The sequence below is a fragment of the Drosophila guanche genome, unplaced genomic scaffold, assembly GCF_900245975.1.
Source record: "Drosophila guanche unplaced genomic scaffold, DGUA_6, whole genome shotgun sequence".
In the NCBI taxonomy this organism is placed as follows: domain Eukaryota; kingdom Metazoa; phylum Arthropoda; class Insecta; order Diptera; family Drosophilidae; genus Drosophila; species Drosophila guanche.
The window spans coordinates 2,985,935-3,000,312 of NW_022995744.1; the positions used below are offsets into that span (position 1 = coordinate 2,985,935).

At 46.1% G+C, this 14,378-nt stretch overlaps 2 protein-coding genes across 2 annotated transcripts in view; both read right to left on the bottom strand.

Annotated features, from left to right (window-relative positions):
* The window catches only part of LOC117579943 (calcium-transporting ATPase type 2C member 1), a 47,583-nt gene extending 38,433 nt beyond the window's left edge, over positions 1–9,150 (bottom strand). Inside the window, exon 1 of the mRNA XM_034266099.1 lies at positions 8,445–9,150. Within this exon, the coding sequence (XP_034121990.1) occupies positions 8,445–8,789 (345 nt within the window). The 5' untranslated portion in view covers positions 8,790–9,150. The remainder of the gene's footprint in view (positions 1–8,444) is intronic.
* A 729-nt stretch (positions 9,151–9,879) lies between these two features.
* The window catches only part of LOC117579944 (ras-GEF domain-containing family member 1B-B), a 5,978-nt gene continuing 1,479 nt past the window's right edge, over positions 9,880–14,378 (bottom strand). Inside the window, exons 2-5 of the mRNA XM_034266104.1 lie at positions 11,689–13,152; positions 11,461–11,604; positions 11,181–11,383; positions 9,880–11,115 (exon numbers count right to left, since the gene is read on the bottom strand). Of these exons, the coding sequence (XP_034121995.1) occupies positions 10,818–11,115; positions 11,181–11,383; positions 11,461–11,604; positions 11,689–13,074 (2,031 nt within the window). The 5' untranslated portion in view covers positions 13,075–13,152 and the 3' untranslated portion in view covers positions 9,880–10,817. The remainder of the gene's footprint in view (positions 11,116–11,180; positions 11,384–11,460; positions 11,605–11,688; positions 13,153–14,378) is intronic.

The window sequence follows — 14,378 nt, forward strand, 5'->3', positions numbered from 1 at the left end:
TTGCCCATGAATGATGTATGCTTATAAACAGAAAATCAAATTAATTGGCCAATGCATTATTGAAGTGCAACTGCAGCTGCAGAGTCCCTGGCATGCACACGGGTCAGCCATGGATAAATATGATTCCCATATGATAGCAGAACGGGGGGGGAGCAGCAGAAAGGGATTTCCTCCAATCAATTAATACAATATATTTGTCCTCTGTGTGGACTTTGCCTTTTGTTCTTCAAAGGATATTGAATGAACGTGTAAAAGAACAGCCGTTGACAGTCGCACAAAGGAGATGGATAGCCTGAAAATGTCAATGAGTGGACGTGGAGTACTCATAAGGCAGCAACAGACCGAACTGAACAAGAACGAGGACCAGACCATTCCGACCTCGACTTTTTCCTGCAAATCCTTTTGGGTAGCCGCAAACAAAGAGCAGACCTCCCACACCCACCCACAGCAGCCAACCCAAACTCTCGAATAAATCATGGAAATTCAATTTGCTGTAAATGTACATCCGACTGGCTGCCTGTCTGAGTTATGGCTGACACTAAACGTCAATTTCCCTCTCGACAAGGGGTTGGGTTAGCTGGCCTGCTGTCTGCCTGCCTGGAGGAATATGCAAAAGATTTCAACAGTCACATTACGGTCTAATGGCATTTGTGCTGATGCTGAACGTGTGGGGGCGATGCCCCAGTCCTTCTCCTCTCGAACGCTTATCGAAGGAACCATCCCACGCTGCGATGTAGCAAAAGGAATCTCTAATTTTCGCTATTCTAAAAAGTAAGGCATTAGAGTCAAGCTCCCTACTAAAGTGCAACGCAGATTGCCACAACTCAAGGGCTCAAGGGGGGCCATTTGCCAACGCTAAGCGGCCATAAAATATTCCAAATTATGTCCAACAATGTGGCCAACAGTGGTCAAGGAGAAGCAAATTGAATTTCATTGAAAAGTTTTGAACTTGTTAGCGCCGAGCAGTCCCACGGGAAGGTAGTGGGGTATGTGCGTAGGTCGGAAGGTGGGACTCCCAACGTCCTGGCTGCTAATGTTAGCAGCTGCTACTCGCTGCTGAGTGTGCGTCAGTTCCGTCCACCTATTCTTTGGAATTTATCTTCCCTCATGGCATGTGCGTCACTCGCATGGTACCCCAAATACTCGGTATATGGAGCTCAGCCTGTCAATGCTCAAGTTGATATTATGAAATGTCAGTTAAAGTGACAGCTGTCACCTGCTTCAATCCATGCCAGAGCCATGAGCTTCTGCCGACTGCACATATGTGTCTTTGGCAGGGGATAAGCTGGGGGGAGCTTTACTTCTCGGACTCCTCAGTGTATTGTGCCACCTCTATTGAATCGTTTATCATTAGAAACCCTAATCAGTGGAATTAGACCCTCTGCACCGGCCTCGAATCGCTTGTTCACTAATCTGTGAATTTGTTGCCCTTGTTTCTGGCCCCGAGTGGTGATGAATGCTGAATAAATGCCCAAGGCTCTCTATCTGCCACCTCTCCTCTCCCCTGGGCTAGCATTTAGCCAAGCCATTCAGACCACTCTGCGGAGGCATTCAAATTTTGTTTGGTTCTGTTTGGTCATGCTTCATAAGCTTTAACGCGTCATTTCGCGTCGGATTTGTACAGTGTACAGATGAAGATAGAGTTGAGGAAGACTGGCGGACGGACAGTGAAGAGTCCTGCGACGCAAGAATGGCGTGTCTCCGACAAAGTGGCTGGCAAATAATTTAAAGTGCATAATCCGCTTACGGGCAGGCGAGCAAACAAAGGCGAGGAAAATAGTGCGAAAGCAACATGCTGCTAATGTCCTTTGGCAAGGACAGCAGAGCAAACGTCTTGGCCAAGTGAAAAGCAGCAGGCGACAGAAATGAACAGAACAGAACAGAACAGAGCAGGCCCAGACGCAAGACACAGGAACCGACAAGACAGGATATAGAAGCTTCAGCCATTTTTCACCTCCACCAATTGCATTTGCTCGACCCTCCGCTTCTACACTCTGCTGTTGCCCCTGTACCCAGGACGAGGCTGGGACACTCTTCTGGACGATGCTCCCATTTTACTTAGCAACTATTAATTTTCCATTAGCCTGCTCTACGCCCCATGCCCTTTCCCCTTCAGCTGCTATGCCCTCTGCCCAAATGTCAATCAAAATTATTTCAGCTTGTCATAACAATGCGGAGGATGACTTGACAGCCCCCTCCCCACCTTATTGCCTGCTCACGTTTTCACTGACGTCAAAAGTATGAAAATTGGATTGCTGTGTGAAAAATGTATTATTTCCTTTTAGTGCTCTTATGAGTGTTTGGTCTGTGGGGCACACAGCACAGTCTCAGGATATCATTAAAACTGTCAACAGAAAAATGTTTACTGAAACTCTCTGTCCTCTCTTCAAAGTGACACTTGCAGCTGTCTCCCTGCTGCCCAGCATGGCCCCATGGACCCGCCGCCCCTTTCTTGGGCAGACCATTTCCAACTGTCATTTGCTGCAAGTGGCGCTTGAGGCGAGTGAATTACAGTTATTGCTCGCACTCTACTCAAGCAGTGTGACCACATTTGCATACGATTGGTTTGTAGCCACTGCCTCTACGGACATCCCTGTACTCTGCATTCAATGCCACTCTTAGTGGTGGAAGTGGAGCCTCAATTAGTGAAGGAGAACGGACTGCCATGCACACAAATTCTACAAATTCTCAATCCCGACACTTTAAGTTTGAAAATCACTCTACACAATCCGCAATTATTGGAGGAAACACGGCACCCCATTAAAGTATGGTTCATGCCACAGATGCAAATCAATTCAACGTGTTGCATTAATTTAATAAATCCGCACACTTTCGGCTGCCAGGAAAACAAACTATCCATTAACTGAATGAAAAAGTGTGTGTGTTTTCGTTTTAATACTTTCCCAATTTCCTGTTAAGCAAACTCTCAACATTTATACGGAATTTAAACATTTTTTGCACCCACTGGTAGTATTTATTCGCTCGCATGTACTTACAGGCCTTCGCTACCGAATGGTGTTCTGCTTTTCTTTTTTTTGGGAATGTCAATACGAGAAGAGAGAAAATTAAATTTGTTTGAGCCGTTGTGGTGCTCTGTCGAAATATGCCACAAACTGCGTGCCACAAGAAACAACATAGGCAGCCCCATAAAGGGGAGCCTGCCATTTTGGGTCCCGTCCCTGCTGTGCCGAATTGCCGCCTCCCCGCGGGCTCGTTTTTCTGGGCTGAGATTTTTCGCTCGTTCTTTGTCACCTCGTCCTCGTTATGACTCTTGACTGCCTTCTGCTGGCTGCTCCCTGCTCCCTGCTGTCTCCGTTCCTTTGTTGTGGGACCTAAATTGTCAATTTTTGCATGTTTACAAGCCAGAGGCAGAGGCGGAGACAGACACGCACACCCACATACACTGAGTCAGAGTCAGGGGCAAAGCCAGAAGCAGGAGTCAGCCACAGTTGCAAGTTGTTTAGCACTGACGAGAGTTTTTTCCGAAATCCTTTATCTGGCTGCCGCTGAAGCTGTCGAGTAGAGCGGAAGTGGCGCACTAAGGACACACGTGAAGACCTACCGAACCGAACCCACTTCCTGTTGTTTGTGTTGTCTATGATTGCTCCTCGACTCCTTAGCTCCTAGGCTGGGAGACATAATCCTCAGCGAGTCTTGCACCAAGACAGCATCGTTTAAAATATATTTATGCGGATATGAAATTATCTAGAGCTCAAGTTTGGTTTCAGTTCAGTTTCAGGTTCTGTTTCCGCTCCTGTTGTTATGCTAATACTCCTCTCGAAATCGTGGTTCCCTGCCCGTTCCGCTCTGCAGCTTTCACTCGTTATAATTTGCCTCAAAAATGGTTTTTCCGCAGACCCTTCTGGCAGCTATTTTTCTACAACTTTTTAAAGGATGTCCGCAAAGGGAAGAGGCTAAGGCAAAGGAAGGATGTCCAACCGACAGTTAGTGGCTTTATGCTCTCTACACTTTTATATTTTTGGCATTTTGCACGCAATTAATTCAATTTGTAAAGTTTGTGGCTGATAAAACATTTTTGAGGTATAGTCTAACAAAAAAGTTTAAAGTTTAAACCTGTGCGACTCCAATCAGATGATGTGTCCGAGAATATGCCAGAGATCAGAAGAGAGCGAAATATAAAGTTGCTGCCTCTGGTGCAGAATGAGATGCAATTATGAAATAAAATAAAACAATATGAAATCCGAGTCCGAATGGCGATAAGCATAATATTCCGACATTGGTTGGTCCGTTGTCTGACTGTTCTGGGGAGTTGAGGGTGCGCCAATCCCAGAAACTGTATAAATGCCCACACACCGTAACCGAAAACACGGAAAAGGGGGAAAGCACCTAAAAGCATTTTGATGTCAGGTTTACGGGGCATTACAGTAGAATGGCAATGAGGTGGCGGGGGGAGACATTATTGTAAGCCACGAATAAAATGCAAATTTTAGCGCCAACATTTATGACAACAATTGCAACACACGAAGCAGTTGTGGCAGAGCATAAAATTACGAGGATGTACAGGAGAAAGTTGAGAGTCAGCGCCCGCAGCTGCCACATACTGCATCCTGTACCCCTTACTCCCTGCTACCTTCTCGCTCTTTTACGGCCAATTAAAAGTGCAAATTATCTTTGCCCAAGTAAATGCGGAATGCAGCACAAAAACAAGTTTTTAACTTTTTAATTATGCGGCACGGACCGTGCTCGAACAGAGCGATGCAACCGAGATCCAACCATCCAGAGATACTGAAACCACTCCATCGATTGAACCGTGATCCATCGGAGCTGGAAATCTTGTCGAGTTGTGTGCCAAAACTTTGGCCCATTGTCGCTCCATTCAAATTATGGAAATTGTGGAAATGTAGAGCAGAGCTAAAAGGGGAGCTGGGCGAAGCCAACTTCCGCTCCAGCTGCAACTGCAGACCATGGACCATCTCCCTTTGCTTCCTGTTGGCACGCACTGTGTAACGACAATGCATAATAATGCAGTTTTGTACTTTATGATTATAATAAATGCTCTTAAATGCCGCCCGTCACTTTGCAGCTTACTCCATTTCTGTCCTGCCGCTATCCCTGCCCTGCCCTGCCCTTCCCAGCCCGGCATATCTCAGATATGCCTGATTCTAGATGGTAAATGAGAGAGGGCCATGTAAGCGGGCAGGATGATAAATTCATTTTGTGCAACTGCACTTTATGCATAAATTTGCATGTCACAAAAGCAACAATAGCGAAAAGCCAGCGCCACAAAGAAGAGAGGCATGCAACAGAGTGACGGCGCGCCCCAACAACCAAACGCCTATCCAGTGCCACAAAGGACCAGACACGTCCTGAGTCCTCCATCCACCACCCATCACTTTGCGCCTTCGTTGCTGTGCCATTGTGTGCCCGTATACTGAAAATAAACAGACGCCACAACGAAAATAAAACAACAGCCAACGACTTGGCCCCAAAATGAAGCTTAGCACGTACCACATGGTGTATGCAACTGCGTGCAACTGCAGCTACAGCGACGACTCGTTGCCACAAATGTAGGTTAGATTGCGAGCAGGTCGTACTCGTAATGAGGTGCACTTGCACACACACCAACACACACATATGTACATTAATTGGTTACGAAAGGTGAGAGGAGAGACCCCCAAATGAACCGGGCCAAAGTGCCCTGAAAGATATGTGCAAGACTTTCTGAATGGAGACACATCCGAGTGGGCCAGAAGGAGAACTGGAGCACAGAGCTGAGAACACTGGGTAATCGCCAGCCTGAATCGACTGATAACGGACACTAGTGACCAGGTCAAGAGTCGCCCCCAACGCGGTCACCGCTGAAATTGCGTTGCGTTGATTTTCATTGAGATTGAGATTGAGTCTGGGTGAGAGGAAACTTTTCACTGGCTGACTCTATTCAGACTTGTGGGTTCTCTAGCCATGGCTGCTGGCGAGTGAAGCAAATCAATCATGGTTGGCGCATTTGATAAATAGTTACTCAATTATTTTCAGCCATAATGGTCTCGAATAGTCCCAGGTGGTCACTGTGCTGGAGGGATTATCGGAGCGGCAGGGTCGGCGTATTTATACCTAATCATACTGCCATTAAAGCCTTTTCCATTACTCCTAATTATAGTCCAGGTCTATTTATTAGGAACGAGGGAACCATCAACGCTGTCAGTAACCGCCGGAAGCCGGTGGAGCCACGGTCTAAACAGTTTTCAGAATAAGCTTTATGAAAGAAAAAAAACGAGAAAGTATACTCTTCGGAAACCGAATCTTTAAATACCTTTGCGGATTTTTCGCTCAATTAAATATGCAAAAATCAAATCAGCAACAGCTTGAACTATATTCAGGAAAAAAACGGACAGATAGGAGGATACCCGTTTAAAAGTAATTTAGGTATATTAGTTTTGCTGCTCCGGTACATTTATATATCTAAAAGCGTAATACATTCTACAAAGGGTATGCGCATTACAACCGCTTTTTTTAAAGGCCTGATGAGAGAGATGGCATGCGTGTAATCCCCTGGCTGTGGATGTGGACATATTGATATACCAATTCATATTTTATATCCCTTATGTATATTTCTGACCACTGCGGAGTATCGCACCAGTCGAGGCACTCCTCAACGCACCAAAAATTACTTTTTCAACCCTACCACGTACGCAGCATATTCGTAAGCTCCAATGAGATTGACAAGCTTGTCAAAGCTTTTTCGGTGGCAGACCGCACCGAAGGGTCGGGCAGAAGTAAGTACAACAATTCTATCGCTGGAGCTGATGGGGGGCAAGGGAACTGGAACTGGAACTGGACGCAAAATGGCACGCAATATGACTGTCCAGTGCAGCTGCCAGAGGGAGCTGGTGACACAATTAACGGTAGTGGCAGGAAGGAGGAGTGCGTGTGTGGGACACGAAACATTATGATTGACACGGGTCTGACGCATTATCGATTGGGGCACGCGTCTAGCTTTCGGTGTGGGGGAGTGGGTACAGGAGGTACGGACCCTATACTTTCCATCAAATGAACTGAATTATTTATTTATACCCGCATACAACTCGTAACGAGTTCTGGATGGGCGGAAATTATAGATTTTTTGATTGATTTTCCAGGGGATTGCGCCGTGCCCTATCTAGAAATTTCGGATCGCCGCTTGAGCCACTTGAAAGATAATCTAAAGAAAGAAAAATTGATGACTTGGTCGAAGAAAAACGAGGAGGGACGTGTGAGACGCTTCCTACGCGTCACAACTTTTATACCCGGTACTCGGTGGTACATCTGTACCTAAGCACTAGGAAACGCTTCCTTCTGTGCGTTACATACATCCACTTTCGTGCACAAATACTCTTCGAGTACCGGGTGTTAAAAGAAACGACAAAAAAGAGAGAAAAGACAGCTTATCTTCATCTGCGGCCCTGCGAACATTCTGGGGGGGACGGACATCATTACGGCACCTAGCGGTAACGATGACTCGACTTTGTCAACACAAATTCCATTAATATCGGACCGCATTAACATCACGGACATTTTCGTTGGCTAAATCTGTCCACCCACTACGACCAGCAATTTTCTTGGCTTTCCTTCTGGCTTCAACAATTGCGTGACATTTTGAATTACTTACTCGGTGGCGTTTCCCACAGTTCCCCCTCCCACTCGGTCTGCGATTAAAAGTTAACAGGGATTTGTTTGGGAAAAACCTTTGGGCCAGGTGGTGGGGACGGAGGGGGCAGGGCTGCGTCAGCAAACGGAAAGATATTTCTTTGTTGCTTATCGATTTTTTTCTGAATCTGCTTCTATTCTCCGCCCCTCCCTCAAGACTGTTTTGTTTTTGTAGGAATTTTGCTTTGTTACAAGCATAACCTTGTAGAAAGTATTTGTATTTTTACCAAACGTTTGCAACGCAGAGAAAGTGGAGCAATGCTTCATAGCGTATAGCAGGTAAGACTTAAGATACTATTATTCCCAAATTACTAACGCGACCTTCGGCCCACAACATCCTAACAATCCATATGTAGGTTATTTGTACGATTTTAAAATATACCTACTTATGTCTGTATCTATAAACTACATATATTCATTGGTCCCATAAGTCCCACATCCTTATACGCAACCTTTTCAATCACATAATTATATAAATTTTAAATTGAACCGGTAAGGGTATCTAAGTCTTCGGACCCCTCTGATTAGAACGTGGAACAGAATGCTATGTTGCTTTGTTTTCCTTTGTGGTGTGGCATGTTCATTGCTGTTCCCGTTGTGGGTCGCATTTTTCAGATTGCGCCAGAGTATATTCGGAAAAAAGGAATGCGTCTGGGCCCCAGACAAGGGTGAATCAGCCACAAGTTGCACTCTGGCATGAGCTCTGTCATGGTGCGTCTTGTATGGGGGCGAACGGAGCGTACCGGAGAAAACTGTGAGCTCTGATAACAAATGCAATTTTACCGACTTTTCTGACTCACCTCGATAACACTGTCGCTGCCAAGACCGCAGATTTTGTTCTTGCTGTGGAAGTTTTGCTCTTCTAATGGGTTTTTGCGCTGCTTGGCTTTTGGTGCTAGACGCTGGTCACCCTTGCCACCACTGTCACCGGCGCCGCTGCCGCCGCCACTAGTGGCAATGACAATCTCGTCGTCCTCGTCGTCGAGGAGGTCCAGAGCGGCGGGCGAACTCAGGTTGAGGGCATCCACGTCCACATCTATGTCGAGGTCGATGTCTGCCGCTGTGTCCGGTAGCAGGTCCAGATCGCTTTGGAAACTCAAATCGAGGTCTTGGGGCAACTTGGCGTACTTATTGTGGCTTTTCATTGTTGCAGCCGTGCATGAGTCATGTGGCCGTGTCGGTGGCCGAGCGGGGAGAATGCAGGAATCGCGTAACGAAGCCGTCAACCAAAACAAAAACAATGAAATGAGAACAATCGATTTTTCCGCCTAAAATTTACCGCTAGAACACTAATCGAAAGCGCAGCAACAACAACAGGTTTTTCCAGCGCGAATGTCGCGATTCTACCACACGGAGACGCGCAAATTGTCACTGGAGAATCCTTCCTGCCCACCTTCCGGCACTATATCCCGATTTGATCTGCCAGTGCTCTTGATTGGAGTTTAATATTTCATCCGGTCCGAGACTTCCACGAATCCAATAACAGCTGTAATGGCGGCGAAGAACCGTTCGTTTTCTGCGCATGCATGGTATAACTGTATTAGGTTTGGCCACCATTCTACTTTTTGGCTACGTAACAAATCGTCCGCTCTTTGCGTCATGCGTCGACGCAAGAAATTTGCATGGTATAACTATAAATGTGAGGCAATACTCGAAGGCCTCTTAGGCAGGACACAATTACTAGCATGACATGTACTAATTATTGTCTCAGAGAGGGATGACACTACCTAATATTAACACCAAGGGTAAACGCATTTTTATTGTTGTTCTCGATAAAAACTCACAACAACAATTTAAAAAACACGAATGTACTGATTATGGAATAGACAATTTGTTAATAATTGTTCCCCAAAGGTGTATCTTGTTAGAGATAGATAATTAATTTTGACAGCTGTCTTCTGCTTTTGACATAGCTTTCTTCGATTATTTGCTTAATAGAATTATCTAGATAAACAACAAGTTTTCTGCACCTTTTTTACGAGATGCCATGTGACGGTTATGACGGTCCTGGAAAGATATTAGGCAGCACTTTAAATATACAAAAAATATATACGACAAGCTGATAACTTTTGTTAGTAATTTTGATTCAAATTCGATATGTATCGATTCATATAAACGCAAGGTGTCGCCGCACTTGTGATACTTGAAACCAAATACGCCAGGTGGCGTAATAGTGTGTAACAGTCGAAAACAAATGGCGGTATGTTCAAATGCAAGCGAATAAGTAACCCGGACGAATTTGTTTTGTTCATTTCTTTATTCGAAAGCAGTTTTTAAATCAATAATGTTGTTTTTAGACCCTTTATAGTTAATATCATCTATGACCATCCACAATTTCACTTAATTATGCAAATTTGTTTAAAATTAAATTCTTAAAATAAGAAGCATCTTTTGGAGCTACCACAAGGTGTACTTTCTGTTCTTGTTGTTTTTGTTGTTCTTAAGCATACGAAACTGTTTTTGCTCAGCGAATGCTGTGCAATAGAGATTTCCTGAAGCATGAAAAAGCCTCGACCCAAAAGCATCCTATCATCCAATCTGTCGGATACTAATCGGATATAATCGTTATAGAATATCAAAAAAGATTTCATTTAGCTATAAAATTGTGTATGTATATATAAATATAAATACTGTTTACTTACAAATATCGCGCACTCGTGCGCTTTGTCAGATGGTTTTGAACATAAATTATGACATCAAAAATGTTTTGTGTAATAAAAAATATTACTTGTTAAGAAACTAAATTAGTTGCATTAGCTGGTTGTTAGCAATAAAATGCTTTAAGTACATACATGGTACCACCGGTGCTAATATTCGCTTAAAAGTTAAATAATTTAAATTACTGGCAACATTTCGGAGATGCTTTGCGTTCGTTCGTTTGTTCGATTGGGGGAACATCAGGGGACATCAGTGCTTACAAATTCAGGAGGATCCAATTGAGAGAGGGTTGACAAGACAATGGTTAATACATAGCTTCAGAAGCTTTACTTTCTCCAAGAGAGGCTAAGAAGGGCTTGCGGATGGGTCGGGAGGGTCTTACTCCTAACTGCTCCTGTTACACCATCGACTCAACTTAAACTAATAAACTGTCCCCAATCTTACACATCTAATAGAAGATATAATCATGGCAAGCGCTTAAGCGTAGCTTAATCTACCCCTCTAAATAGTGGCTACTACTGCGACTGCTGGTGGTGCTGTTGCTGCTGCTCCTGCAACTGCTGCAAAAGTTGTTGTTTCGTCTCGGCTTTCACCGTTTTGTAGCGATCCTTCTCCTCTGTGTTCTCGGGAGGCTCACACTCGAAAGAGGCCATCGAGAGGGTGTTCTCATTGAGCACTGCGCTGTGCTGCAGATAGGCAATGACATTCGGAAGCTTCTCGAAGGGACACGTCACCTTCTTCCACTCGTTGAACTCCGTCACCTGTTTGGCCAACTGGGAGCACTTTTCAAAGTTGATATGATTGTTTGGCAGCCTAAGGCGGACGAAACAAGAACGATCAATCATCTATCCTGCTTTGTGGCTAATGATTGTACTCACCGATTGGAGCAGCCCTCGTTTAAAAAGTACAAGTCCTTAACAAATAAACTAAAGAATGGAATGATTATGCGTTCGCGTTCCTCTGTGGCACCCTCGGAGCGCCACATAGCAGCTTTGAGCGTCGAGCGATAGCTATTGAAGTTTGATGTTGGATCCATTTGATGTTCCAGCACTGAGAATTTGGCCGATTGCACTTTCGACCACTAATTATGAGATGAGTTCAAAGCAGAGAGTAAAATATATTTTCATATACGAATAGTTATATCCCCTTTAAACTTACTGTCTTCTTGAGCCTGCCTATTGGCGCCAGATTTAGACCTGCTATTATGGCCATCAGACTGTTGAAGTTGCCAATGTTGAAGCACTCACGGGCCGTCTCGATCCAGTACTCGATGATGCGAACACGCTGTTTCTTCTTCGGATACTGCAAGCAAAGGATGGACGCAATAACAAAACCACGTATGACATATGTTCGGCCGGGAGGGATTAGCTTCCGCCAGCTACCCACCTTGACAATCTCGCTGGCCGTCAAGTAGCTGAGGCGATTAAACCACTGCACATACGACTCCAGGTTGCGCGTCTTCTTCATATCGTTCAATGAACTCTTGCCTCCACTGCCTGCTCCATCCTTGACCTGCTGCTGGGGGTAATCCTTGGCAAACGCCTGGACAAACTCCTCTGGCCCAATGTGCGACAGACGCTCCAGTTCGATGGCTGTCAACTGGTGGGCCAAGTGGGCGCAACTCGGGCACATGTCCATGATGCCAAAGACTTCGTCTGGCTGAGGGGTGGTCGAGTTTGAGTTGGATGTGGAGGAGGTGTTGCCGCTGGAGGAGGAGTTGGATGTTCCGCTGGCCGAGCCCCCACCGCCCACGCCATTGGCATGCGAGTGCGAGCTGCCCAGAAAAGTTTGAAAGGGATTATGCAAATGATGATGGTGATGGTTATGGTGGTGTTGACTTTGGCCAGCAACCACCGCCCCAGCCTCCCGCTCGCTGGCCTCTGTGGTTAGCGTCAGCAGGAACTCCTCGTACTGCTCCAGGGCCGTCAGACGGGACACGAGCAGCTGTAGAATGCGAGAGACCTGCTTGCCCAACGAGTTGTCGATGTAGACGCATTTCCGGGCCAGGATGCGCACCTGCTGCATCAGGCGCTCATCTCTGAAATCGTACGGGAAGATCTCGATCCACTCCGAGAGCAGCCGTATGCAGTGCTGGGCCGACCGCTGTGTACTCGTCCGCTGCTGCGGCTTTGGCTCCAGCTCCGTACTCGTAGCCGCCGATGCCGCTGCTGCTGCTCCCTTTCTCTGGGTCAGAGGCGAGGCAGAGTTAATGCTGAGGTACAGCACCTGTCCGGCATCGTCCACAACATCGCATCCGCCTCCTGCCCCCTGCTGCTGCTCCCAAGTCGTTGAAATCTGCGCCAACAGCTCGTGCGGCCGCACAAAGAGCCTGGCACTGAGCAGGAAGGCAAAGACAAAGCTCTCTTCCGGGTAGTACTCGTGGGTGGGTACCATGTGGGTGATGAGCGACTTCAGCGGGCCCGAGTGGAGCTTTCCCTCACAGTATACCAAGTGGCCCTCCTTGGGCTCCTTTTCCGTGGCCCGACTCTGGGCCGGGGCATAGCTGAGCGGCTTTTCTGGCGGCTTCTCCGTGGGTGCCACTCTCCTGTTGCTGGAGTAGGTCTCCTGGCTGTGGCAGACGCTGTTGCTCCGCTGCGTCTTCAGGTCCGGCAGTGTTTTGTGTGTAATTGACGTGGTTGTGGTGCTTGTTGAGACTGCTGCCGCTCCTCCAGCCGCAGGCGCCTTGATATTGAGGCTGATGTTGGCACTGCCGGTGCTTCCACTGCGGCCATTCGTGGCGGCACTATTTATGCCGCCGTTGCTCGACGACATCTAGACTCTTCCCAATCCCAATCCGTCCACTAGAGCATCTAAGTCTCGCGCATTGGGGAACCAAAGGGAGAGCTACTGCTGAAATGGCAAAAAGAAGAGGGTAACCGGAGTGTTAATCGAGGCAAAGTGTTGCTCCAAGAAGCCGTACGAAATAGCAATTAGATACAAGGAAAGCAAACAAAGAAATAGCTTAATGAATCGAATTTCCAGTCTGTCTGCGAGGAGATGTGCATGGGAAGGCGATGTGAAGATGGAGATTACTAAGGCAAACAAAGTGAGGAGATCTCTCTCAGATCTCGGCTATGCCAACCGACTGAAGCACCATTGAGGCAGCACGGATTTGAGCTTAGCAAAGCGAAAAATCGCCAAGCAAAGTGGAAAACTAGAAAAGTGCCATTATATGGCAGTTCAGAGAAAAGACCCAACGTCAACGTTATTGATTGCTGGAATGGGGGTACCACATAACGTAGCATAGCTTAGCGTAGCCACATTGCCAAATAGGTGAAGAAAGTGGATGCTCCTTCTCCCCCTCCCGATTGGCTCAGAAACCACAGCTCATACACAGACACTAAACTATAGTATCAGGAAGATAATGAAACTATAAACTGGAAACTAAACTGTTAATTTCTGATGAAAATCATTCGGAAGCGGTGGGGAGCGGGAGATGCGGTGGAACAGGGCTTATCACAGGCCATCGAGCAACGAGAAACGGAAAACCAACGAAACTAAATGAAGCTAGGCAACGACACTCGACGGAACTACACGAAACATGAGAATTCCAATATTAATTAACAGCAAAACAGAAATACCATAAATATGGGTCAACATACATATTCTTTAGCCGGGGTGGAGGCAGAGCGATGCAAGGGTACGGAAAGGAAAGGGAAAGGAAACGAGAGGCATGCTAAACACGTTAATTGAATTACCAAGACGCCAATGGAAGGTAGGAGCCAAAAGGAGAATAAGTTGCCGAAGATGGGGGTGTCTTGCTCCACCAACCACCAACCACCCACCAACAAGTAAAAAAGGGAAGGGCATTTTCACTTTTCTTGCCATATTGCATGCTTCACAGAACACCACCAGGAGCAGGAGGGGGGCTGGGGGTATAAATTATTAACTTCAGAAGAAAATTGTAATCAATTTTCAAGTGCGGTAGGCAAAAAAACAACAACCAAAGGAAGCAAAAAGCATATTAAGGTCTATATTTATACCATTTATAAACAAATACAACTACGACAAATGAGTGGAATGCACTGACATAAAAGCTTAAAACAACAAAATGCAACAACAACTGTAAAAACAAG